This window comes from Amphiprion ocellaris, chromosome 9 (genome assembly GCF_022539595.1).
Source record: "Amphiprion ocellaris isolate individual 3 ecotype Okinawa chromosome 9, ASM2253959v1, whole genome shotgun sequence".
NCBI classification, from domain to species: Eukaryota; Metazoa; Chordata; class Actinopteri; family Pomacentridae; genus Amphiprion; species Amphiprion ocellaris.
In genome coordinates, this window is record NC_072774.1 from 13,829,316 (window position 1) to 13,855,917 (window position 26,602).

Consider the following 26,602-nt stretch of genomic DNA (forward strand, 5'->3'; position numbering starts at 1 on the left):
AGAGATTCACATTTTAAAAATAGATTTTGCAGCCATTGATTATTACTGTTAACAGATAAAATCCTATTTTTTTAAAGACTGTATAAAAAAAACACTACATGCCTATAGTACGGTGTTCAATAAGTATCTGTTGTTTGCCTTGGATGATTGACTTACAATAAAAAGGACTTGGTCATGTATACAAAAAATGCGGAACTCTGAGATAACGTCTGTTTTCAGTCTATTCATTCTATAAAAAATTAACACCTTTATCTTTGCTGTGTTTGCTCACCAAACAGAACATCACATGCTTATCGATTACAATGGAAAAGTTTCATTTTCTGTGAAAACATATTTTAAGGAGGCAGTTTGTGGAATTATGACCAATGATGGTTAATGATGAGGGCAACAGAACAGGTTTATTCATTCTTGTAAATGTTCCTTTTGTCCAGTGGTATTTTGGACAAACTGATAAAGCCATATTTCTCAACTGCACATTTGGTTTATTTCATGGAGGAGAATTATTACCTGCATACAGTCAAGCACTATGTGGCTTTGGAGCTATTGCCTCCTTACCACTAATGCCCCGCCATGTTTAATCACTATATCTACTGCTCAGATAAGGAGAACAACAGAGATCAGCAGACCGCCTCCTCCACATTAAGAACCTGCACACACACTGCAACCCTTCAACAGCTCATTGCAAATAAAATAATTCAATAAAATACAAGATTTCCCAGTAACAAAGCATATCTACTAATCCTATTCACTAGGAAAAATAAAGCCTAACTGGAAGTAAACTTCTCTTCAGGAACGCCCCTTAAGTCACATTAAAAGCTCTGTTGCTCAAACATTAGCGTTTTTGCTACAACTTTAACACTGATCAACACTATCAAAATGGATGACAGTTCCCTAAACAACAAATAGGAAGTTATAGCAAAAAGGCAACAATACTGGCTGGCTCCAACAGTAGCCCCCACAGTTTCTTGTTTTTCCATCTCAGGTTTGCAGCAAGCGTGGTAGTTCAGTCCTCTGCTCGTCCATGCGTCCCCCCTGAACCCTCAGGAGGAGGGAGAAGAAGTCCTCGTCATCCATGGGCCCTGGAGCCCTGCTGCGCTGGTCCTCCAGCCGGCCCTGGGCCTGTTGCAGGACGAAAAATGGCAAAGTAAAAAAATCTGAACTGATGTCTACAACTCTACACTGAAGTGGGCACATCACTAAAGTTTGCAGGCTGTCTTTTGTGCACTTCTAAGAAACAAAGCTGACAATGCCTTAGGTCATAAAAAAAAAAAAACATGGAGTACTAGTTGCTTACTTGTGTGGTGAGAATCATATTATAGAGATCCTCTTTAGGCACAGGAACTGGCACAGGCTTTTTCACAAAAGAGAGTTGTTTTATGCTGCCTCTGAAACTTCTGGCTTTTGGTTTTGGTGGTGGAGACCTTTCGAGCTGCGCCCTCTGATCATCCAGCCGGCGGGCCTGTGCAGTGGCCACCAGCTCAAAAAACTCCTCTTTCTGCAGCGAAGTCATGGAGGAAAAGACGACTGAGAAGAAAATGAGAGAAAACAGCTTTAATGGTTACATAGGAGGAGACTTTAAGCGGTCAGTGGTCAAGGAAAGACATGGAAACATGGAGTTTCAACACATTCCTGAGTCACGGAGAATGGGTAGTTTTATGTTTCTTCTGTTTCATCAACATGAGTCAGCATCATGACATGGAAACAAATGCAACAGCGTTCATCATGCTAATGCTGCAAAACAGAGTACAGCCGTCTCGAAGCGCTCTCACCTCTGTTGGCTGGTTTGGTGGTGTTGGGCTCGGAGTGGCACCTCCTCCGCCTCATCCCGCTCTCCATCCTGAAGGAGCAGCGTTGATCATTGAGCCGTCGCCCCTCCTGAAGGGTGCACAGCAGCTCGTACAGCGCCTCTGGAAAGTCAGGGGTTAACCGGTGAGCCTGAGAAAACACAGGTAGGTGGCAGAGAAAGAATGAGGGAGAGAGGAAAGGTTTCTGAGTGAGTGGCACAGACTGTTTGTTGGCAAAGCAAAAGACTTCACTCAACTCCTACGTACTCCCACATGCTCTGTAATAAAATGATACCCACTGTTTTTCCACTGCGAGACTGTTTTTTTTGTTTTGTTTTTTTTTAAAAATCATTCTCGTACACGGTGGCTGGTTGGTTAGGTCGAGCAGATTATAAACACTTTGTACACTATGTGACCTAGAGAGAAAATACCAGGGCACTAGATAAGACTAAATTGAAATAAAACATTTTCTCAACCTTTTTTGGATCCTCCTCTTGGTTCAGCCCCCCTTCAGGTTGTTCCTCAGAAGAGTTTAACCTCCTTGTGTCCACTTGAGGGTCATTTTCTGTGACATTTTCATCCTCTGTGTCACTGGGTCTCTCTGTTTTTTCTTTAATCATCATGACTTCATGTGTCTGCACTTCACCCTCATTATCATCTCTGTTCTGTCCATCATTTGTGTCCTCTGGTTTATCCTCTTTGGTATTGTCTTCCTCCATGTTCTTTTGTTTCACCAAGCTTTGCTCTTTTAAATTTAATTTACTTGCTGTATCTTCTGGATTATCATACTCTCCTGTCTGTTTCTCTTTCTCTTTGGGAGCAGATTCTTCACTACAGCTCTGTACGACGGCATTTGAGCAGCTCGCTGCCTCTTTCTCAGCGTCAGTTTCAGTCGTGTCTCGGTCTTCAGTGATGACGAGAGACTCCAGCAGCTCCTCTTCAGCCATTTCAACTTTGGTCTCTGTGTGATCCATTAATCGAGTCAAACCCTGACAAGAAGATAAACATGAGCAGGGGCTAGGTCAAAGATCTTATTGTTTCACTGTAAATACATCCATAGAAAACAGCAAACAGCTCTAAAATTGTTTGTCATAGACGTGTTAACAGACGTGAAGACTACAACAGAGCAGTTGTGTTTTTCTTCCTTAGAAATGTATGAGAAACCAGTTTGGCAGGTTCTAGCCTACTGGCTACAGATGTTTAAGCTGAAAATCCAACAATAAGTCATATATTCCTGTTAGCCGCATGAAAACAAAGATGTGTGACAGTGTAATCAGAGCAGATGTCAATTTCTTGCTGCTGATTGATGACTTCTATTTGCCAGAAATGTTACTCTAATTCTTGTTGACAGATAGATCCCCACGTCATTTTCCCCACAACAAAAGTTACTTTGTCTACCACACATAGCAAATGTAAATTTCACCCTTACCTTTATTTGTCGGACTTTTGTCTCCTCAAAACATCATCTTTTGAAGTCACTCCAGACTGAACGCAGCATTTTTGACTTGCCACTTCTCTTGTCAATATCTTTATGAAGAAAAAAAAAGATCTGCTATGAAGAGTTTCACATGCCGACGTGACAAGCTCTAGCGCTTTCTGTCTGCCTTGCTACCTTCTCTCTCTCTCTCGTCTCCTCTCTTCCTGTTCCTCTTACCACAGCCCACCCCTATTTATTTTGCCCACATCTGACAAGTCAGGTTATCATGAAATACCACTGTCAAAAGCAAAATGAGCGCCTGGTATGCATAAGTACAAGTGTGTTTTCCAAGCAAAGGTTTTATAAACTGAGGCAAACTTAAAGCTGTCAGAGCAGCTTGAGGCAGCTGCTTTTTTTTTTTTTACTGCTGTTCTCTTGATTATGTCAGACTCAACTGCAGCATGTTGAAACAGGCGCACAGTTCTTCTGACACTGCTGTGGTTTTGGCACACATCCTGTTGACTTGTATCTAAAACGAGAAGTAGACTCAGACAAGTGAGAGAAGCTGTCCGAGTGAGATTATCACGTTGAAAAGGAGAAAGTATAAAAAAGTAGCTTCTTTAATCTGTCTCTGTTGATGCTTGAAATCAGGTTTAGTAAAGTAGGATGGTAATAATCTTGAAGTTATTTAGTTGACTCTTATTTCTTTGTTATGCACACACAGACACACACACACAAACACAGACACACACTTCTGCTTTCTGAAAATGCAGGCTGTGCAGATGTTTTGTTGCTGTGAATCTGTGGATGTTCTCAGTCATCCAGGTCATGATAAGTCTCAAGCAAGCATAAGTTATGGCAACTGGACTAACCTCGTGTGAGTCGAAAACGTTTCACCTCTCATCCAAGAGGCTTCTTCAGTTCTGAAAGCCTGGTGGGGAGTACCAGATATTTATCCACCCGGAGGGTGGTGGCAAAAAACAAGTGGACAAAGACCCGAAACCAACAGACTCGTTAGGTGTTAATGTGAGTCGTTAGCCTTTGATGGGCGGTCGTTACCCCTCCCAGCCCTCTAGGAGGGTGGTTGGGGGTCACCTGACTGCAAGTGGGACAGATGGCTGCACCTCCTTGGGAGGGCTCTAAGAACGGCGTTGTAAGTGGGAGACAAGTGGTGTCTGAGGCCCCCTCCTCTGTTCAAAGATGGCCGTTCTAGTTTGACATGAATGGCTTCTTTTACCCCTCTCTCAAACCATCTGTCCTCTCTGGCTAGAATGCGCACCTTGTGGTCATCAAAGGAGTGCCCCTTCTCCTTGAGGTGGAGGTGGACTGCTGAGTCCTGGCCTGTGGTCGTGGCCCTCCTGTGTTGTGCCATGCGCTTGTGTAATGGCTGCTTAGTCTCTCCAATGTACAGGTCAGAGCATCCCTCATTGCACTGCACTGCGTACACCACATTGCTCTGTTTCTCCCTTGGAATTTTGTCCTTGGGATGGACCAGCTTTTGCCTCAGAGTGTTGCTGGGCTTGAAGTGTACTGGGATCTGGTGGGTGTTAAAGATCCTCCTGAGTTTCTCTGAAATTCCTGCCACATAGGGGATGACAATGTTGTTTCTCTTTTTGTGGTCCTCGTCTTTCTTATCCTCCCTGCGCTTTTTTGCTGTTTTGATAAAAGCCCAGTTTGGATAGCCACAAGTTTGAAGAGCAGAGTGAATATGTTTGTGTTCCCTTCTTTTTCCATCCGCTTCTGATGGGATGTTCTGTGCTCTGTGCTTTAAGGTACGGATCACCCCCAACTTGTGTTCTAGTGGGTGGTGTGAATCAAACAGGAGGTACTGGTCTGTGTGAGTGGGTTTTCTGTAGACCTCAATGTTGAGTTCCCCATTGGTTTCAATGCGTACCACGCAATCTAGAAACGTCAGACAGTTGTCTTGGACATCCTCTCTTGTGAACTTGATGTTTTTATCCACCGAGTTGAGGTGTTCTGTGAAAGGTTCGACCTCACCCTTCCTGATGGTGACCCATGTGTCATCCACATATCTGAACCAGTGCCTCGGGGAGTGGCACAGATGGCGCAGCATGCTAAGGGCAAAGAAAGGCAAACACGGAAATTTCAGAACCTTGAGTCCCGGTTCTATAGTTCCAGGGGGGAACAAGAATGGGCCAAAATACAGAGCTCTGAAGGAAGGACTGGCGGCAGTCCTTCCCAGGCGGCCACACAGAGCAAAACAGCGGAACTGGACACCTATGACAAATGGGTTAAGAATTTGTCAGACAGAGAGCTCACTCCAGCCGAGCGGGGAGTCCTTGCCAAAGGACTGAACTTTGCAGTCACACCAGATGAGTTACCGGTGGTGGACTTGGTGACGGCCACAGAATCAGCCATTAGGAACAATAGGTTGTCAGAGACAGAGGCGGAACAGATCAGGCTTAAGGTGTCGGCAGCACTCTCCAGTGCCAAGTTACCCCCGTCCAACATCTCCGCACAGGAGAAACGGGCACTGATAACTCTGCAGAAGGATCCCAACATCACAATCCTACCTGCAGATAAGGGGAGATGTACTGTTATCCTTAACACAGCTGACTATCACTCAAAGGTCAGCAGCCTCCTATGTGACTCAGCAACTTATGAGACCCTAAAACGAGACCCCACCAACACCTACAAACTCAAAGTGGTTAACTGCCTGCAAAAAACTGGAGAAAGGTCAGATCATCGACCGGGCCCTGTACTACAAACTCTATCCAGGCGATGCTATCCCTTGCATATACGGGCTGCCAAAAATTCACAAAGAGGGCGCCCCTCTGAGACCAATTGTAAGCAGCATCAACTCTGTGACATACAACATTGCTAAGTATCTTGCCACCATCCTTTCCCCATTGGTGGGGGACACCCCCCACCACATAAGGAACTCGATGGACTTTACAAACAAGGTCAGAAAAATCAGCTTAGACCCTGAGGAAACTATGGTTTCATATGACGTGACTTCGCTTTTTACTTGCATTCCCACTGGAGATGCAATACAGACAGTAAAGAGAAAACTGTTGCTTGACAACTCTCTGTCTGAGAGGACCAACCTCTCCCCCGAACAGGTGTGTGACCTCCTTAACCTTTGCCTCAGCACCACTTATTTCCAGTACAACAATGGTTTCTACAGGCAAAAACACGGCTGTGCCATGGGATCCCCTGTATCCCCCATTGTAGCTAACCTGTACATGGAAGAAATGGAGATTGTGGCACTGAGAACATTCAGTGGCCACTCCCCGAGGCACTGGTTCAGATATGTGGATGACACATGGGTCACCATCAGGAAGGGTGAGGTCGAACCTTTCACAGAACACCTCAACTCGGTGGATAAAAACATCAAGTTCACAAGAGAGGATGTCCAAGACAACTGTCTGGCGTTTCTAGATTGCGTGGTACGCATTGAAACCAATGGGGAACTCAACATTGAGGTCTACAGAAAACCCACTCACACAGACCAGTACCTCCTGTTTGATTCACACCACCCACTAGAACACAAGTTGGGGGTGATCCGTACCTTAAAGCACAGAGCACAGAACATCCCATCAGAAGCGGATGGAAAAAGAAGGGAACACAAACATATTCACTCTGCTCTTCAAACTTGTGGCTATCCAAACTGGGCTTTTATCAAAACAGCAAAAAAGCGCAGGGAGGATAAGAAAGACGAGGACCACAAAAAGAGAAACAACATTGTCATCCCCTATGTGGCAGGAATTTCAGAGAAACTCAGGAGGATCTTTAACACCCACCAGATCCCAGTACACTTCAAGCCCAGCAACACTCTGAGGCAAAAGCTGGTCCATCCCAAGGACAAAATTCCAAGGGAGAAACAGAGCAATGTGGTGTACGCAGTGCAGTGCAATGAGGGATGCTCTGACCTGTACATTGGAGAGACTAAGCAGCCATTACACAAGCGCATGGCACAACACAGGAGGGCCACGACCACAGGCCAGGACTCAGCAGTCCACCTCCACCTCAAGGAGAAGGGGCACTCCTTTGATGACCACAAGGTGCGCATTCTAGCCAGAGAGGACAGATGGTTTGAGAGAGGGGTAAAAGAAGCCATTCATGTCAAACTAGAACGGCCATCTTTGAACAGAGGAGGGGGCCTCAGACACCACTTGTCTCCCACTTACAACGCCGTTCTTAGAGCCCTCCCAAGGAGGTGCAGCCATCTGTCCCACTTGCAGTCAGGTGACCCCCAACCACCCTCCTAGAGGGCTGGGAGGGGTAACGACCGCCCATCAAAGGCTAACGACTCACATTAACACCTAACGAGTCTGTTGGTTTCGGGTCTTTGTCCACTTGTTTTTTGCCACCACCCTCCGGGTGGATAAATATCTGGTACTCCCCACCAGGCTTTCAGAACTGAAGAAGCCTCTTGGATGAGAGGTGAAACGTTTTCGACTCACACGAGGTTAGTCCAGTTGCCATAACTTATGCTTGCTTGAGATTTTGTTGCTGTGGTTACTTTGGTTACCAGTGGAGCAGTGTTGCTCCACTGGTGCCACAGAGAGGCTTTGTCTGTCACATGCAGCACTGTTTGCATGCCTTGTACCTTGTCCTGACAGTCGCTAGGGGCCCCTGCTCTGCTCGATGCCTCGGATCAAGCCGTGTTGTCTCTGTGAGCGCAGTTGGGCAGCAGTCGTCGCCACTGTGCGTCGCTGAAGATGTTGCAGCAGCAGCCTCTGACGGGCAATGGGCCATCCAACGGCCGGGGACTCGGCGTGAGTGGCCACCCCGGGATGCATGCACTTAACTCGGTTCATCAACCTTCCCAGCACCGGTCCGACGGAGGGGAGTCGGGCCTCGAGGGCACAGAGAACGGACATGAAACCCGCAGAGATATTGGTGACATACTGCAGCAAATCATGACTATCACCGACCAAAGTTTGGACGAGGCACAAGCAAAGTTAGTGACAACTTTGTTTTTTTCACTATTTTTAAAATTATTGACGCTACAGCAGTTTTTTTTTTGTTTTGCTGCTTTGTCGATTCAGTCTCGCTGTGACAAAGTTTCCTCAACTTCAGTCTATTGTTTAGATTTTTCAGCCAGAGGCTAACTAATTAGCCGGAGAGCTAACGAAAACAAAGTGTCCTGTATTATAACTTGTTCGGATTCAAATCCACATGTTGTTACTTTAGTAAATGCTAATTGTTTCGTTCCTGTTATTGACAACATTCTTGTAGCGGCGATTGTTTTCAATGTAGCCATTGTTAGCTTGCTAAGCTACGCTACAGCTAACTAGCTAATGCTACAATTGACAGCTAACTGACACTGCTAATTTATACCTTAAAACAGCAATTTTCTGCGTGTGTCAAGTTTTAACTGTATCGTATGCAAATGAAAATATGACAAAACGTACTGGCTATTGAATACAGGAAGCTTTCCTCTCCTCATCTCGTAGCTAGCCAGAAGCTAACGTTTGCTAGGTTAGCCTAGCTAAAGCTAGTCACATAATTAGTGTTTTTGTTTTGGTTAATTTGCATGCTGCTGTCACTTTGCCTCTGTGTGCACTTAGCTTGTTATGCTAGCTACAAGTCATGCTCTTTTCTTTATGTACTGCAGGAAACATGCACTTAACTGTCACCGGATGAAACCTGCGTTGTTCAGCGTTTTGTGCGAGATCAAGGAAAAAACTGGTACGTTAGCGTTGTTTACAAGAGTTTTGATGTGGTCACCATTAGCCAGCAGTGCATTCATGTGAGTGTGCAGTGGGTTCTTGCAGTTTTATTAGACCGTGTTGACATTGTGTCATCAGATGCCAATAAAACCATAAACAAGCTGAATGGCATGCATACAGAAACACACACGAGATGTGGTTGTCAGTCACTCTCATTGTACTGACTTGCTCAGGGAACAGTAACACAGACAGTTTTAATGTTAAATACTCTTTAGTGTATAATTAGAGATAAGTGATAACAACTAGACAAACAGACATACAATATAGTTTCTGCAGTGCAAAATAGGTCATTTCTTCACAGAATGCTGATCTGGTTGATAACCATAACCAAACTGCATGGTATCACTTCAGCATCACCATGTCAGTGTGTGCATTTACAATAGTTGCATCGCTGAAAGTGCGACAAGAAACAAGACAGACTGACTCAAACATATCATGCTGCTGCTTTTTTTGCTGCCTCAAAGAATACTTGTCACAGCTCTTCTTTTCTATGACAAATCTACAAGAGAAGTCCGTCAAATAGAACACCATTCATTCCAATTTAAGGCTTCTTAGATACTCTTTTTTTTTTTTTTTACTTAATTCACAAAACACAGAATTGTCCTGCACAACAAAATGAACAAGGGATACAAACACCGAAAATGAAGATTTGGTTGCAAAAAGAAACACAACCTCAGTTGCATGGAAATATTTTTGCCACAGACTTGCCATTGTTACCGTAGCACAAGGCAGCACAACTAATGACCATTTAAATTAGCAGCATAAAACTGTCTTACCAAATCAAAGCCAGATCAGAATGCCATCTAAAGTAGAAAAAACTTTGCTATTTTCCAGTGTTCCACCATATGAGAAAGGTTCCAAATGTGTTTTTCAGCTCCTTGAAAAAAAAAAGAGAAAAGTGTTTTTGATACATATGCATACCCCTAAAAAAACGCCATGGCTGTTGAATGAGTAATTCTTTCCATGTGGAGTGTTTAACTCATCTGGTAAAAATTGTTGTATTTTTTTCATATTGCAATATATGTCTCAGAAAAAACTAAATTTGCAACTGTAATGACAAGTGAAAGCATCCTGAAAGTCATAGCATTCATTTATGGAACAGCAGGAGAGGATAATGAATATTTTTGCTGGGGAATTTTTAATTTTACCGCACAAAACAGTCACTAAAGAAAGTGGGTGCTAAATACATCTTTAATAAATTTTGTCACCATTTGCATTAGCTGAATGTTTGAAATAACAGGGTGAATTTGAACAAAAGTGAACAGGAAACTAGAATTCATCCATTGTACAGGCCCCAGGAAGGGAGGTTGAGGGTCTTCTGTAGACATTTGATCCACAACACAGTTGTTTATTGTATTGACAGGCCTATCAATGAGGAACACGCAGGAGGAGGAGCCTCAGGATCCTCAGCTGGTGCGACTGGACAACATGCTACTGGCGGAGGGTGTCGCAGGGCCGGAGAAGGGTGGCGGTGCTGCTGCTGCTGTGTCTGCTGCTACCAGCTCAGGAGGGATGTCTCCTGACAGCTCACTCGAGCACTCCGACTACAAAAGCAAGTTGAGCCAGATTCGCAGTATCTACCACACTGAGCTGGAGAAGTATGAGCAGGTACCGTGTCGCAACAGGGGATGAGTGCTGACATTGTCTGTACACGCTTGCTTCTACTGCAGCTGCCCGCCAGCGGCGTAATACATTGGCATGTTAGCTCTAGTGTTCTCATCGCATAACTTTGCTTTTATGGGGAAAACGTGTGTCCATTAGTGTCAGCTATAAACACCGCAAAAAGTGCCGTATTAGACAAAAAAATCTGCACTGAAGTCCTATTTTGGGCTTCAGATCTCTTGTAAATACACTCATCAGACACATGAATATGTATTTCTTACAGCACAAACTAAAACCTTTCCCCAGTTGTTAAAATGGACTGTTACATTTGCGGCACATGTACAGAAGCTCCTATTCTTTAATGTTTTATGTAAAAGAGTTAACTTATGAGTCTCTCAAATGCTAAATTTACCAGCAAGACGAAAACAATTGCGTAAAACACAGTTCTGATTATGGTTATAGAGGTTTGTTGTGTATATTCAGAGGTGTTTCTATTATTTGCCCCTATCATTTATGTAAATAGAGAGGATATAATAATTATAAACACCTCAACATAATGTACAACACTGCCTTTAGCTATGACCTTAGTAATCTAATTGCATTTACACATTCACATCTGTGTTAGTTTTTGGCAAAGCTGTTGCATTTAAGTGCTGACTGACCACAACAATAACATTAATAAGAATACTAATACTTAATAATACTGTAATTCACAGAGTGTTATATTGTGACATTGCATTTCTTTTCCTACTAAAACAAGAATATTCAAGTTGGCAAAAATGGGAATTTATATGATAAATAATAGCAACCTCATAGAAAACAGGATGCATATCTTTATTTGGTTGCTCATTTCTGCTGTTCACTGTCCTCCTATGTTCTCTTCCCCCAGGCGTGCACTGAGTTCACCACTCATGTAATGAACCTGCTGAGGGAGCAGTCGCGCACACGGCCCGTGACGCCGAGGGAGATCGAGCGCATGGTGGCCATAATCCACCGCAAGTTCAGCTCCATCCAGACCCAGCTGAAGCAGAGCACTTGTGAGGCCGTCATGATCCTGAGGTCTCGCTTCCTTGATGCCAGGTGGGCGATGAGTTGTTGTAGTTTTTCTACTATAAAGACGTTAAAGTGTATCTTCTGAGTAATGAGTACTCACCTGCTTTGACTACAGTTCTGCAAAAGTACCACCTTGTCCCGACCTGAAGGATGGCAACTACCTGCATTCTGACAACTGTTAGAATGGTTTCAAATTGTGACAGATATCACAGCAAATATGACTCAGATTAATCAAAGGTTCCCCTAGCTATTTGTTAAAATACTTCCTAATTTGACAGGTGTTGTTTTTGTTTCAATAACAAATCAAGAATGAAAGTATACTGCTGCGCTGATGCATCTAATTTAACATTTTAAAGCTCCTAGGGTCAGTATTCTTATTTCTTGGTAAAATGTGTGTAATTAATACACATTTGAGCAGCGGATTTGACTAACATTAGCCATTTAGGTCTGTACGTGTGAGTGTACAGAAGGGGCACAGGAACCCTGAGCAAATGGTAACTGTGACAAAACATAGAACAGTGAAATAAAATCAATACTCATAACCTGTCTTTGTGTCATCAGGCGCAAGAGACGCAACTTCAGCAAACAGGCCACAGAGGTCCTGAATGAGTATTTCTACTCCCACCTCTCCAACCCGTATCCCAGTGAAGAAGCCAAAGAGGAACTTGCCAAACAGTGTGGAATCACCGTCTCTCAGGTAATTCTCTGAGCGTACTTATGGAAGCAAACAGCAAGGATGTGTTGCTGGATGCTTTTGATGTTCTGACAGCATCAGAGACATTCATTGTTAACAGTAAAATAGCAGCTAACCTTTGTAGGTCATTTTAAATCTACTACTCCAGGTTTAATATATATATATTTTCCAGGTCTCCAACTGGTTTGGCAACAAGAGAATCCGCTACAAGAAAAATATTGGCAAGTTCCAAGAGGAGGCCAACCTCTATGCCATGAAGACAGCCCTCGGGGCCAGACAGGGCGATGATTCCCCGCACACTCCCAACTCCACAGGTATCGGGAGGCAATGACACCAGTTATATGCAGCTACACACCTTGAGGCAGTGAAATAAATTGCTACACCTGTCTCTGCGTCAGTTTCTGGCCGTCTGGTAGTTGTGAGTCACACTGATGAGCTGTCTACACAGACGACTACTTAACAGTTGTCTATAAGATGTCAGATATTTGTAAATTACAACTTGCCAGCTGATTGACGTGTACATTAGCTAAAGCACAGACTGCTAATGTTGTTATAGAAAACACGCCTACTACAAGTGACTGATGACGTTTCTCTTCTGTTTCTGTTTTTCTTTAGGCTCGGGGTCCTTCTCCTTGTCTGGGTCAGCTGACCTGTTCCTCGGGGTTCCACCTGTGAACGGCGAGCAGTCTGCCTACCAAATGGGAGTGCAGGTACTTTATACCATTATTAAGTTGTTACACACATGTGTAAAAGATGAGAGTGGTGATATTTTACTTTCTGTCTGAAAAGATCCAAACCAGCAATGGACTGATCTCCCAACAAGTACAGTATTTGTTGCCAAAGCTTGATATGTTGTTCCTCTTGTATCATAGACCTCCATTGGTATATTTATATAGGAGTCTGAGAGATACAGACAAGGTGGAAATATCAGGAAGTTTACAGATTTAGGTGTTTTCATTATATTTGTTAACAATGGGAAAAAAATGTACAATAACTTATCCTAATACTGTAATAAATACCACTTTTTCCATGTTCCCAGCACTGAAGTTTGCCTTTAATAACAGGCTAAAAGGGAAACATTTGCAATTCTAGCAACTATTTCTAGACACACAACTTAAGTTTTTAGATTGAATTCCTTTCAAGCAAACTTTGTTTTCAATTAATTTCATTAAAACCAGCTTTTAAACCTGCTCAAGACAGGGCATCATCGCAGTTCAGCAGTGTCAACAATATCATCACAGTGTAATGCACTTATGTTAGACTTTGTTATTGGTGTAGATCTACATGGTTTTTGGAAGGTCACAAATTTAGGAATTACAATAGTTCCTTCCATACAGACTTGCGGTTTAAGCCTCCAGTACCCACTTTATACAATGCAGACTGCACCTGAATGTCAGTGGGTCCTTTCGATGTTAATTTACTTCACACAAAGACTTCAGAAAAAAACCCTAATAGTGCTGCTTTTGCCTCAGAAGTTCATGACGTGTAACCAAACACCATTCATGTCTACTATGCTGTCACACCATGTTGACTTGGTTGCACACAAACATCAATACAGCTGTGTTTCTTCCTCCGCTGCTGCCTTGAAGGTGCAACAACAATCCCCCCCTCTGTTTTCGTCTCTTTACCTGAAACATATAACGGCGAGGCAAAATACAGGCAGTCGTACAGCTTCAACAGGCTGTATGAAAGGGGATAGTGTTTCCATGAAGAACCTGAACTTGAACAAAGAACCATTGTGTTCAAATGCATAGCCTCAAAATGAAACACTATTTGGACAAGACAAAGCCAAATAGTGTGTGTTGTGATTGATTGCCTATCTTAGATTAGTGCCATGTATAGTAGTTTGAGTCATTGATCAAGAAGTAATAGATGACCAAAACCTTGAATGCAAATGGTGTCATGGAGCATTTAAGGAGGAAACATCTCAAATTTATCTGACCAGCTCAAAGATAGACACCAGGTCTGTATGCAGAAATCAAGGTGAGCGCATTTCAGTTTTTACTTTATATTGACAACATGTTTTTCACATCCTGATATGTTAGTCATTGTTTGTGAATTGCTGCATTTGTTGTGACAAGGCTTTACACACAGTGTATACAAAAGCTAACGTTAGCTGGTTTAGGCTAACACAGTGAACTGGGTGGTACTACTGCCACTAAGATTTATTCTGCTAAAATATATTGTTTTGTCCATTGAAACATTGTGTGCAGCATTTTTTGTTGTTTTTAATTCACAAATTTTTTGATGTCAAGAATTGTGGGAATTTATTGGCATTTGTTTCAACAAACAGATGTCTGAGTGTTAGTGATCAAGAGGTTTAATTCAGAGATGATGCTAATAAATAACACAGGCATGAGTCACACATTACACATTGCCATCTAACACCCTCTTCTTTGTTTCTTCTTTTACTTTCAATATCTCAGGCTAATGGAAACTGGCAGGGTCGAAACTCGCCCCCGTCTGGCACTTCTCCCCACAGCGACCACTCAGAAAACTCTGACTGATGGCCCTGCCCACTGGCACAGAACGACAGCGACGGAAAGATTGACGACGGTGAAGACAGAAAGAATGATATCACACTTCCCACCTGGCTGCAGTTGTAATTTTTTGTATGTTGTTCATTTGGTTTGGTTATTTTTAAATGTATGTTACGTTTTTCTCTTTCTTACCGCTCGGCGTCCCTCGTTATTACGTTTGTATGATTAGCTGGGTGCACAGATGGTAGCGTGAACGTGTGTGTGAGTGTGTCGTGTGCATGCAGGTGTGGTTTTATTATTGGGATTGTAGGGTTTGTTTTCCACTACTTTTGACATGTTACAGAGATGTGTTTGTGGTTGGGGGTGGGGGAGGGGAGGGACTGCATTATCATTGTTTTTAGCACACTATATCATTATTATTATTAATATTATTGCTTTTATTATTAGCACTGCGACTATTTTCTTTTTAACAGCTCAGAAAGAGAGAATGCATTTAGTGAATGAGAGGGCAATAGAGAAAAATCCAAAGAATTTGTGTGTTTGTTTCTCTGTTTTGTTTTTGTTTTTGTACTGGGCTTATGTGTCCCTGTAAAATGAATGAGGCGTGCCTGAGTCCATATTAATGGTTTGAATGAGTATATCAACAGTGCTGTCTTTTTTTCTGTACAGTGAAACTGTATTCTCTCTACCTCTTTTACAATAAAGACTCTCTGTATTCACAACCAGCTGGTGATCAGTCTGATTTATGTAGGTTTAAAAACTAGAAGTACTAGAACAGAATAAAGGGCTGATTCACTCAGTTTACAAAGAATATGTCAATGTTTTCTCTCAACTTTACTGGTAGTGTATATATTTTCAATTTTGTATGTGCAGGTATTTATATTGACTTTACCTCAATACGAAGGTGGTAAATGGGATTTGATTTATGGTGCTCATAGCTTTGATATTCCACAGAACATTATTTTTTACTGAAATTATATACACTGTAACAGCAAAAACAATAGAATACTGTTACATTCAACAACTGTAAAAACAGTCAAAATAATGGGGAATATCTGTAATATAATGACATTTTTGCTGATTTAAATACAGTAAAACAAATTTTTTGGTCATTGTAAAAGAATGTCATGGAAAGAATGGAAGAATGGAATTCATTTGTAAAAGTACAGATGTTTGATATTTTCACCTTTTTTCGGTCAACGTGAATACGTTTTTCTGTGATTTCGAAAGTTATTGATCAAAACAAGAAATCTGTGAAATAACAGGTATTTCCAATAATAACAAACGCCTGTAATATGTTGATATTATTGCTGATTAAAAGGCAGTAAGAAAAATACAAAAACTCCAAAAGAATAAAGTGCAGATTTTTTTATATGGAGATTGTTTACAGTTTGTGCCTTTTTTTTTATACAGATAATATGTAAATTAAGAGTTTTTTCTGTGATTTTACTAGTATATAATCGTAATTTAACAAAAACTGTAAAATGACAGCAAGTTGGTTATATAATATGAAATATATATATATATGTGTGTGTGTGTGTGTGTGTGTGTGTGTGTGTGTGTGTGTGTGTGTATATATATATATATACACATATATATACACACACACATATATATAACAAATATACATATATCAAATGAAGCCAAATTCTCTTAAAGAACTTGAATATATTGGTTTTATGCCATTTTTTGTTGTAACTGGAGCAGCAAATATTAATTACTCAGTTTTATGCAGTAAAACTTTCTCAATAAACCGAAGGGTTAAGTTGAGACAAAGTTATCACATGGCGTGTTTAGTTACTGGGTTTTATTGTAATGCTCCCCACCTATAGCCTAATTAAAGAATGTTAATTAACCTGCATCATCAAAGGCTTCAACAGTTTAATGAAAAACCTGTCACGTGTGCGTCACCGCCGCCACCGCTCGTCTTTCCCACGGTGCTCCGCAGCATCAAAGGCTTTTTACGCGCACAGGTGGAACAAACGCGGCGCTAAATGGCGCGACATGCAGCACGAGACAGTGGCCCAACTGGCGCGTGTGGTCTGCTCTGACACCAAGGTGTGAATGCAGATCATTCGGACCCCCCTTCAACCTGGAGACGGACGGACTAACAAATGCAAAGGTGGCAAGTGTGAATGAGGAGGTGTTGGCACTCGCCATAAGTGAGCGCACAGTTGGCGTTAAGCGAAAATGAATAACAAGAAGGGAAAAAAGAAAGACGTGCAGATAACAGTTCGTAGGCTATAATTTCTCAGTTTTACACCATCATGAATGGACGATGCTAGAAACTGTGTGGCCTTAATAAACCCGAAAACAGATGGATGGAAGTGTCGACTCCTTTTGTGAGTCGCACTCAAATCATGGTGCATGGACAGTTCATGCGCTCTCAAAGGCGCAGCGGCGCATTCAAGGGGCTCCGTTATCCACAAATTAGCATTGGAAAACTGCTAATCCTATTGAAATAGAACGTGAGGTGGGAAAAATGTAACCAAGATAATGTAGCAGGATATAATATTTAATAAGAGTATAGATTACTGTCTCTTTTACAGTTTTACATATTATAATGCGACTTCTGTTTTGTCGTTTTCATCGTGCAAAAGAAATATCCAGTCCCCAGAGTCGATAATCTCAATTGCAGCAGTCAAGGATTATTCGGAAGTTGATTCCAGTTATCAAGCACACAGAGGGCTGAGAGTTAGCAGCTTTTCCAAAATACGCACCAAATCAAAAGAAGGCAGTTCAGAGGTTAAATGTACCATATGATGAGGATGCATTTTACATCGTATAAATTCCAGGGATTTTACGCATAGCTTTTACGCATGGTTTTTACGCACGATAGGGTTTTGTGAAACTGATGTACTGGGAGATGGTGCCATCTAGAAAAGGCTAATTCAATTATTTAATTTAATTTAATTAAAGCTTGTGTAATTACTGTGCTGAAAAAGAAAGACAGAAATTATATGCCCAAATATCCTGCAGGAGGAGGTGGGGTTTATGGGTGGACGGGCGGCTACAGGGGGGCGGATCGGGTTGTAAGATGTGGCATTACAGCAGGAGGAGTCTGAAGGCATAAAAGGAGCGACCCGAAGAGAGAAGCTCATCACTCCAAACATCGGCTACTATGAAGCTGTTAAAGGAAACAGAGGATGCCACAACCGAGAGAAAGGTAAAATTTTACTCAAATACATGAGGTATACGTTGTTTTTATACATTCATATTGAGAGTGAATGAAATGGTTTAGCTAAACTGTATTTTGGAGTAATTTTAGTAATTTCAATAACATACATTAAAATTGCTCTCATATTGTTGTCTATCTTTTTGCTTCTAGTTGATAAAATCTCAGGTGGAGAAGCGTAGAAGGGAGAGAATGAATCGCAGTCTGGATCGTTTGAGGACCATGTTGCTGCAGGAGCCCCAGCAGGTAAAGAGAAAAACTTCTGAATGCTCTTGCACATCATGTGTCTTTTATTCATAAACCATCTTTTAACCCAAGTTAAAATGAAAAAAATAACTATATGCACAGACCAAACCTCAGTATCCATTCAGGGGTGTTACTGTTGTCAGTAGATAGACAATAAATGAACTCATCTTGTTGCTCTCCTGCAGGGTGGGACTCAGCACAGAGTGGAGAAAGCTGAGATCCTGGAGCACACAGTCCTCTTCCTCCAGAATACTGCAAAAGAAGGCAAGACCAGAGCAGGAGGGGGAGGTGGTGGGGGCCAGAAACACTCCTTCCAAGAGGGTTTCTCCACCTGCCTGCAGAGAGCTGCTCAGTTCCTTGGACCTGAGGGAAAAGGCTTGTGGCTTGGATCTGTCCTAGATTCATCTTTCGCAGCTCGCTTCGCACGTTCAGACTCTGACTGTGCAGCCGTCCAGAGAAGAACCTCCGCCTCTCTGCCGCAATCAAAGTCGATTCTTCGGCTGCTGAAGCAGAAGTCCAAGCACAAATTGCACGCACAAGCCGTCGCTGGGAGCAGTTGTGCTCATCCGTACCGACTTGTAGCGCAGCAAAGCTTCCCCGGAGTTCCCCAGCAGCCTCAGAGACAAAGTCAGCTCGAGATCAGAGTGGAGAGACGAGCGAACAAACAGAGTTCGTCCCAGAGCTGCCCGGCCAGCCAGACGTTGTGGAGACCTTGGCCCTGATCATCAGGCAGTGACTTCAGAACTGCTAATGACTCACAACTCATCAATATTCCCTGGTTCCATATATATGTTGTTCCTGACAGAATATTTGCATTGTAGTCTTGTGAAAGCTCATAACCTCGAAGTCTGTAAATACTGTAAATATCTGATTTGTACATGTGCTGTATGTGTGATAGGGTTGACTCACTACTCTTATTTAATGAGCTCAGTCAGTGGGGCAGCCGTCTAACCTGCTCACAGGCACAGGGACTCTCCCAGGCAGGAACACACCCGAGCTGGATCATCCCAGCCGTCCAGCTGCTGCGCTGAAGAGCAAGTGAAGAGGTAAGTGGCGAGGAGCTGAGGGGATTCTGTCCTCTTTTATGCACTGATAAACACCCACTGCTACATCTGCTGTTATGATTCAAGATACTGAAGTGGATAATGATTGAGTGTCCATCCGTCACATTTCCAGGTGTGGGACCGCAAGGGTTTGAGGCTGGGAGAGCCCCACGAAGCCCCTCACATTCACCTGTGTGACGTGATGTTTGCTGGCAGGTTTGACATGTTTACAAAATCATTTGTATCCTCTCTAGATGTATATCTTGTCTATTTTGCACACTAATTTATTCTGGATGTCTCCCTATGGTGAGCAGTATTCTTTTTTTAATATGAAAAAAATAAAACCTTTTTTTCAAAATGCAAAAAAAAAAGCTATGTCAAGTGATTCTTTTAAAATGAGATACAACCTGCAGGCCTTTTGTCTGACAGCTCCTTTTAGTTTGAATCAGGTGTGGAGCTCGGCCTCCTGCAGAGCTACGTCCTTCAGGTGTGAATTTGTGGTCATGTAATGAAAGAGCTCATTATAATTGTCACTTCAAAGACATCAAAGATAGTAGGTGAAGGGAAAGGGATAATATTATCAAGGATGAGCCAAGGAAACTGAACTCAAAAATAAAAAAAGTTTGCTTCCATTCATCTTTTCTTGTTGTTTTATTCACCATAATTCTTATATCATCAGCTTCTACCTGAAGCCACATGTGACTGTAGACAGAGTTCATTTCAAACTTACTTTGAATGCACCAGGATTAGTTTCACAGCTTTACAACAAGCAGAAGTTCTAGTCCCCTTCAAGATCATGGAAAATAACTTCTTGCTACACACGACAAAATCAAGCTGAATAATCTGAAAACCTTCCCAGCGCATGTTTGCGTTTGTTGTCATTGTAATTATCATTTATCCTCAAACCAGCATCACCCCCAGCTGCTCTGAGGCCATTTGTTTTCCACGCGTGTCTGGTGTCATCGCACAGGAAGCAAAACGTGTGTTCACACCTCTTGCATCCCTTTGAGTTCCCATCATACATACATTTGGCCTTCACTTGTCCTAGTTGTCTTGTTAGTGATTTTCCCGCAGAAAAGTCAATATTTGAATGGAAATGGAAGCGGCAAAAAGACACTTTTATTTTCAGGAATTTGATGTCCAGTTAGTTAATAACACCAGGAAAATGTGTCAAACGCTGTGGGAAAAATGTGAAACCTTCTTGCTAAAATTGTGTTAAATATGGGCATCGTCAGGTCCTACAGGGGTATAAATTCATTATAACTGCGATTTATATGTAGGAAAGTTGGTGTATTCGGTTGGGATAAAATTGAATGACTGAATCCATACTGTAGAGGTGAATGTGATTGGCAAAGTCAGTAAAGCGTAGTCTTGTATCACACTAAGAGAATACTTTTCATAAACAAACTATGTGTTTATTTTTAGCGTATTTACTTGTTTCAAACTGACTGGCTGCGGCTCGCTCCCATGGGAGACGAGTTTCTGCTTCGTTCTCATGGGAAACAGAGACAGACGCGCCCATTTGCACCTTTATTATCTGCTGGAATTAGTACATCATTAAAAGAAGTGTGTGTGTGGAGCACTGCCGGCTTTCGGGTTCTCACACACACACTTTACGCACACTGGTCACTCAAATGCAAATTACGCACCAGGCCTGCTTTGTAATTTCACCTCTTTCTTGAGCTCAGTAGGAACGTTTCAGCACACTTTTCTCGGTACAATGTTTAATGCTTCTGTCGGGCCACCTTTTTCTAGTTTGTTGTAGTTACTCATTTGACTAAAACCCAGACGTGGCCTGAATCCGTAGAAGAAAATGCATTTGGAACAGTCAATATTTCTTGGAAATGCAAATCACTGCAGTTTCTATGTCTCTGTCAGATTAATTTCATTGCATTTAAATGCTGCTGGCTGTAAGTGTGACTTTAAGTGGAGATAAAACTGCATTTCTAGAAGTATATTATTATATTCCCGGCTTATATAGGTTTATTTGTTTCAAGTCTTTCCAGATGAAGGTTCGGGTGCTTGCCATAAAGTAGTATGAGTCCAAAATAAATAGGGAATCCACTGATAATTTCCAGTAATTTAAATTATTTTCTCGTTATTCTTGGGGAGCTGTTAAGTCACAATTCCTCTTTGAAATTGTAATTTGTAATGAAGTTCGTCACTTGTGACGCCTTGTGTGAAAAGGTGTGAATTGGTCGTGTGCTGCCGGACCTACAACGCGGGTCTGCAGAGGGGATCAAAGGGCTTCGTAGATTTTAGAGACACGATTCTCTCCCATGATGAATATGTGGAATAAATCTACCATGGATATCATTATCTGCATATTTTGACGGCCATAGTGGATCATTAAAGTCGGTAGTAAAAGGTCATTTTGAGCTCTTCACAGTGCGCGTCAAACTATTTGATTCATGGAATAGATGGAAAGAATAAGTTGATAAACCAGCCCAAATGGGAGGTTACGGAGTAGATTTACTCAGTGAAAGTTTTGTTAGGTAGTATTTTAAAGTATTGAACTTACTTGAGTATGTGTATTTTACTTTGTACTTCTACTCCATTGCATTTCAGAGGGAAGTATTTTTACTCTATTGCATGTATTTAAGCGTCAGATGTAGTTACTAGTCACTTAATAAAATTAGATTTTATAGCCTTTTGGGCTTGTATGGAGCCCCTTGTCATGTTTCAGATATTCATTATTTCACCAAAGAACATTTCCCCTCTAAACCTCTGTAATTGTTTTGTGTAGATAACCGATAAAGGCCCAAGCCACGTCAAATTATTTAACATTTCTGTTATTAGGTCAAAGAAACAACCAAAATGAAAACGTGTTAGCATATTATAACATTTTCTACTTTTGTCTCCCCATTAGTAATCTACAGGGTGACCCTTAGGAGGGACCTGACCCCTCGATTTTGTACTTCGAGACAAAACTACCTGCATACAATTACCTCCTATTAATTCACACGGCACGTTACTATTAATACTTAAACTATATTTTTCTGATAATGTCTCTGGACGCTTTTTTTTGAATGGGATTACCAAATTAAGTACGTCAATGTGTGTTTTTACATTTTATGTCTGCACTTTTATCGATTCAAAGAATTTGAATCATTTTTCCACCTCAGCAAAAGGTGACTGCTTTCTAGGTGCGTAAAGCAAATGGTCCAAGGCTTTCCAAAATGACAATGAATAAATGGACTTTAGTGTGTGCACATTTGCCATGTGACACAAAGCAACACGCAGACAAATGCTGGATGGGTGTGAGAGTGGGAGAGAGTCCTCCGTCTGTTTCTCGTCGTGGGATTTTGGAGCAGGAAGCTCGAGCCTCACTTTATTACCTGTTAAAACTGATACATTATTTGCAAAGTGTGCTTGAAGGAGAGGTGAAGCTCACGTTCCCAGACACAACACGCGTGTGACATTCAGACAAATTGTGACAAGAAAAGTTCTGTAACTAACACTATTCGTTTAAATACTCGTGCGTAAAAGGATGGATTTTAGGTGTGGAACGGCTGTCCTTCAATGCATCGCCTGACAAAAATGTACAGCTTTTATGCTTCTTGGAAATGGATATTCAAAAGGATTTCTTGGTAGTTTATGTGATGACCGATGACAGCACAAGTGTGGATTAATTGGTCTGGAAAGCGTTTTGTTACCAACCTTCAGCGCTAGTTTATGGAGACGTGGGATCACCTCCCCCCGGTCTCTCTCATGGGAAACTCGAGCAAGAAGTTCAATTTACACTTTATTACCTGCTAGAATCGATACGTCGTAACGCAACGTGTCCGGAGGAAAGGTGGATGGCAGGTTCCCACGCGTTGATCTCCCAGAATTACATTTGGCTACACATAAATGCACACAGCTACAGTCTGTCTGCTTTTAAATTTAATTACATTGATCTTCAAAGCTGCGCATCAAGTAGTTTTACGCACACAGTTGTTAACATTCAGTGACTCTGGAGACTATGAAACATATTAGAAGTAAAAGACAAACAGCAGTTTTTTGACTTCCAGTAGTGTAGACTAAGTACATTTAGTCAAGCACTGTGCTTCAGTACTTTATGCTGACACTCCACCTTTAAGAGAGAAATATTGTACTTCACTACACTTATTTTAAACTTTAGTTACTAATTACGTTGCATATTCACAACAGCAACAACAATAATAATACCAATACTATTTTTGTTGACTTTGTTTTAAATCACTAACTAAAAAGACAACAGTTTGCAGCACTGCTCATAAAAGAAAGGATTTTACGCTTTGCCTAGTTTCCCTTCTTGGCGTTTTTATAGAACTAATGAAATTCTTGGAAACATATGATGAATAACGCCAAACAGCAGTTTTGTTACATTTTTATATTGCAGCAATGTAATTCAACTACGTACATTTACTGAAGCATTGTATTTAAGTACACATTTGGGGTAGCTTTTTCAGTAATTCCTTTTAATGCTACTTTATCCTTCCACTACTGCACTTTTAACTTCACTGCATCTTTTCATAACAATAATTACTAATTGCTTTACATGTTAATATTAATCATAACAAATTTAATAAACACTCAGTTATATACATTGTTCTGCAACGAGGCCTTATCTCTGGATTAAGATGAAACTTTATTCCTTACAAGAGGAACATTTACATATTGTTCAACTGTAAATATTAAAATCAGCTTCCCCTTTACCAGCTGCAGCATTAAAATGATGAACACATTAATACGCTGATAGTTATAGTCCAAAACTAAACGATTTTTCTGAAATGTCTGCCTAGTTAGTGCTTTTGGTACTTTAAGTAAACTTCAATTTTGTAGCAGAGGATTTCTACACTGGGGTTTTGTTATTTTTATTCTAAGCTCCAAGTAGTACTTCCTGCATCATTGTTGACTTGGTTTTGTTTTACGTCCACAGAATTACGCATAAAAATAGGTTTTGACGCACGCCAGTCTCGGTTCCCAGAGAATCTCATCTCACTCCGGCGTCCATGACAATGGCGTGGGGGAGTCACAGCTTCACGCTGTCCTGGCGGATGTCGGTCACACGTGGAAATAAGCGTCACACGTGCTGGTGACACCTTTCACAGGCGCGTGCTGCTCACACCTGTGTGGCCTGCTGCACGCGCCAGCGGATTAGTGGAGAGCCCCGTTGGCGCGTCGTTCAGCCTCCATTCATCCATTCTTCTTTAGAGTCTCGTCAAATGTGTTAAAATAGATCCATTAGAAAGACGCCCTGAAACCCTAAATAAATAAAATGCATATATTTTATCTTCCTAATCTTGAGTTCATGCTTTAAGAATGAAAACCTGTATTTGTTCCATACCATAACAAATTACCAAATTGTGGAGAGAGCGTTAAACCACAAGAAAAATCTTCCAAGTGTAGTTTTTAATATTTTACCAATATTTAACAGTCAAATGTATCTTATTTGACTTCTTTTGTGACCACTTCAATGACCGGTGAGTCTGAGAGGAGGTGGGAGGAGCCTAGAGTCTCACTCACTTGTGGATTAAAAGCCCTCCTGAAGCTGTGTGCTCACATTCCGCTGTGACTGATCGACAGACAGACCCAGTTACTGCTGGAAACTTCAACTCCAATCATGAAAATGCTCCAAGATTTAGAGGACGCAAAGGCCAAAAAGAAGGTACTTGTATCATTTATGCTTTCATGAAATAATGCAATTATTTTCTTGCATATCAGCATGCCTCTCCGGAGATATTTATCACTCACAGCCCGGAACTCTTAACGTGACTTTATTCATTGATTTTGATCTTATATTTTACTTTGTAGAGTCTCAAACCTCAGGTGGAGAGACGCAGAAGAGAGAGAATTAACCGCAGCCTGGACAACCTAAAAACTCTTCTGCTGCAGCCACAGGTACGTCAGTTTGTTCATCCCACAACACTACACGATTTTCAGTGTTGCTTCGAGAAACTGCTTATTAACTCTTTATTTCTGTCTTAGGAGGCGACTCGGCGCAGAGTGGAGAAAGCTGAGATTCTGGAGCACACAGTCCTCTTCCTCCAGAACACTGCGCTCGGAGACAAGACGAGAGCTGGAGGTGGAGGCCAGAAGCACTCCTATCAAGATGGTTTCTCCACCTGCCTGCAGAGAGCTGCTCGGTTCCTGGGGCCCCAAGGGAAAGGCCTGTGGCTCGGAGAAAGGCTGGATGCATCGTTTGCCTCTCGCTTCTCCCCTGCAGACTCTGTATCTGCAGGCAGAGGAGCTGAAGCTCCGTCCTCCTCCAGCTCTTTGATTCTCAGTAAGTCCTCCAGGTTTATTCTTCGGATGCTGATACACAGATCCGGGCACAGATTGTGCGCAACTGCAGTCAATATGGCAAAGTGTCGCCACACAAACGGAGAATCAAGTCACGCCCAAACAACTCCCCAGCAGCCCCACAAAGTGCTGAATCGAGCGAGGAAACAGAGCCCGCCCCAGAGCCACCCGGTCAGCCGGTCTCTGTGGAGACCCTGGCCCTGATCTTCACTTCAGAAACAGAACTTTTCAAGGCCATAATGCGTGTTGTTCATTGGGGACCTTTGCAGTGCAATGTATTAATCACAGACCTCCTGCTTTCTGCGGCTTCTGCTAAATATTGTAAATATATTGTAATCACACTAAGTGCTGCTACAGCCTGTACAGGCGAACTCATGTTGACTGTCTTCTATCAAATGTTTTTGCACCTTAACTTATTTTATTTTGCATGTGTAAATAAACAAAATGAAAACTCCATTAAACAAGGTCTTCAGTGATTGTTTCCCGGCACGTGTCTTAACGAGCAGAAGTGTGGACTTGTGCTGCCACACACGAGGGTGAACGGCACCATGTGGTGACGCTTAACACTGTTTGACGCAATGAGCACCTAGATCGTCTTTGCTTCTTATTTAGAAAAACTCTAATATAGGCTAGATGGTCAAAACATTCAGAAAAATATAGTTATTTATACACATATTATAGCAATGTATGAGCGCACAATTCACTTTGACATAGCCTAATGAAATAATTTCAAGTTGACACGGAGTCGTGCGTAAAAGGTGCCAATTCCCATGCGTATAGGCAGTTCGTTCTACTTTGACAACGGCACTGAATGACAACGTGTTTTGCCCGTCTAAAATTATAATTAAGTGAGAATAGGGCATGCTGTTAAGCCTGTTAGTTAACTATAGTGCATAAATAATACGGGTTTTTCGGCGTGCGTAAAACTGCTCTTCTACCCTCCGATTATTTATTCGCACCAGATTAAAGATTTGCATGGAACAGTTCCTTCAGTCTGCAAGTCATTTGCATCTCAATCGTCGGTGAATGCGCGGGGGAACGCGGGAAGTGCCTCCCCCCAGTGTCACCCTCCTCAGTCATGTATCAATTTTAACACGTAGTAAAGTTGTAAATGCTGAGCTGCTTCCCCCTTTCCCACGAGA

The 26,602-nt window shown here is 42.0% G+C and overlaps 4 protein-coding genes and 1 pseudogene across 5 annotated transcripts; 4 read left to right on the top strand and 1 right to left on the bottom strand.

The window, feature by feature from the left end:
- Positions 1-372: 372 nt before the first annotated feature.
- LOC111577925 (G-protein-signaling modulator 1) lies at positions 373-7,917 on the bottom strand. Its single transcript, XM_023284453.3, has 6 exons — positions 7,775-7,917; positions 3,214-3,311; positions 2,261-2,773; positions 1,770-1,935; positions 1,295-1,524; positions 373-1,119 (listed from the first exon to the last, which is right to left on the bottom strand). Exons 3-6 carry the CDS (start codon positions 2,756-2,758, stop codon positions 979-981), a joined length of 1,035 nt encoding a protein of 344 aa, XP_023140221.1. The 5' UTR covers positions 2,759-2,773; positions 3,214-3,311; positions 7,775-7,917; the 3' UTR covers positions 373-978.
- LOC111565390 (uncharacterized) lies at positions 5,264-7,678 on the top strand (annotated as a pseudogene).
- pbx2 (pre-B-cell leukemia homeobox 2) lies at positions 7,887-15,451 on the top strand. The gene is made up of 8 exons (XM_023284454.3): positions 7,887-8,128; positions 8,786-8,859; positions 10,264-10,508; positions 11,392-11,582; positions 12,117-12,252; positions 12,422-12,563; positions 12,865-12,959; positions 14,676-15,451. Exons 1-8 carry the CDS (start codon positions 7,887-7,889, stop codon positions 14,754-14,756), a joined length of 1,206 nt encoding a protein of 401 aa, XP_023140222.1. The 3' UTR covers positions 14,757-15,451.
- Positions 15,452-15,593: 142 nt separating this feature from the next.
- On the top strand, positions 15,594-26,184 carry LOC111577912 (uncharacterized). Of its 2 annotated transcripts, XM_035954698.2 has the most exons (6): positions 15,594-17,895; positions 18,058-18,150; positions 18,336-19,196; positions 19,327-24,825; positions 24,972-25,058; positions 25,146-26,184. In XM_035954698.2, exons 1-3 carry the CDS (start codon positions 17,851-17,853, stop codon positions 18,870-18,872), a joined length of 675 nt encoding a protein of 224 aa, XP_035810591.1. In that variant the 5' UTR covers positions 15,594-17,850; the 3' UTR covers positions 18,873-19,196; positions 19,327-24,825; positions 24,972-25,058; positions 25,146-26,184. The 2 variants fall into 2 exon arrangements, with proteins under 2 accessions (XP_035810591.1, XP_023140191.1); XM_023284423.3 differs by having other exon boundaries at positions 19,327-25,058; positions 25,146-26,183.
- Positions 24,781-25,664, top strand: LOC111577913 (transcription factor HES-2-like). The gene is made up of 3 exons (XM_035954705.2): positions 24,781-24,825; positions 24,972-25,058; positions 25,146-25,664. The coding sequence occupies exons 1-3, from the start codon at positions 24,781-24,783 to the stop codon at positions 25,662-25,664; spliced, it is 651 nt and encodes a 216-aa protein (XP_035810598.2).
- Positions 26,185-26,602: the final 418 nt, after the last annotated feature.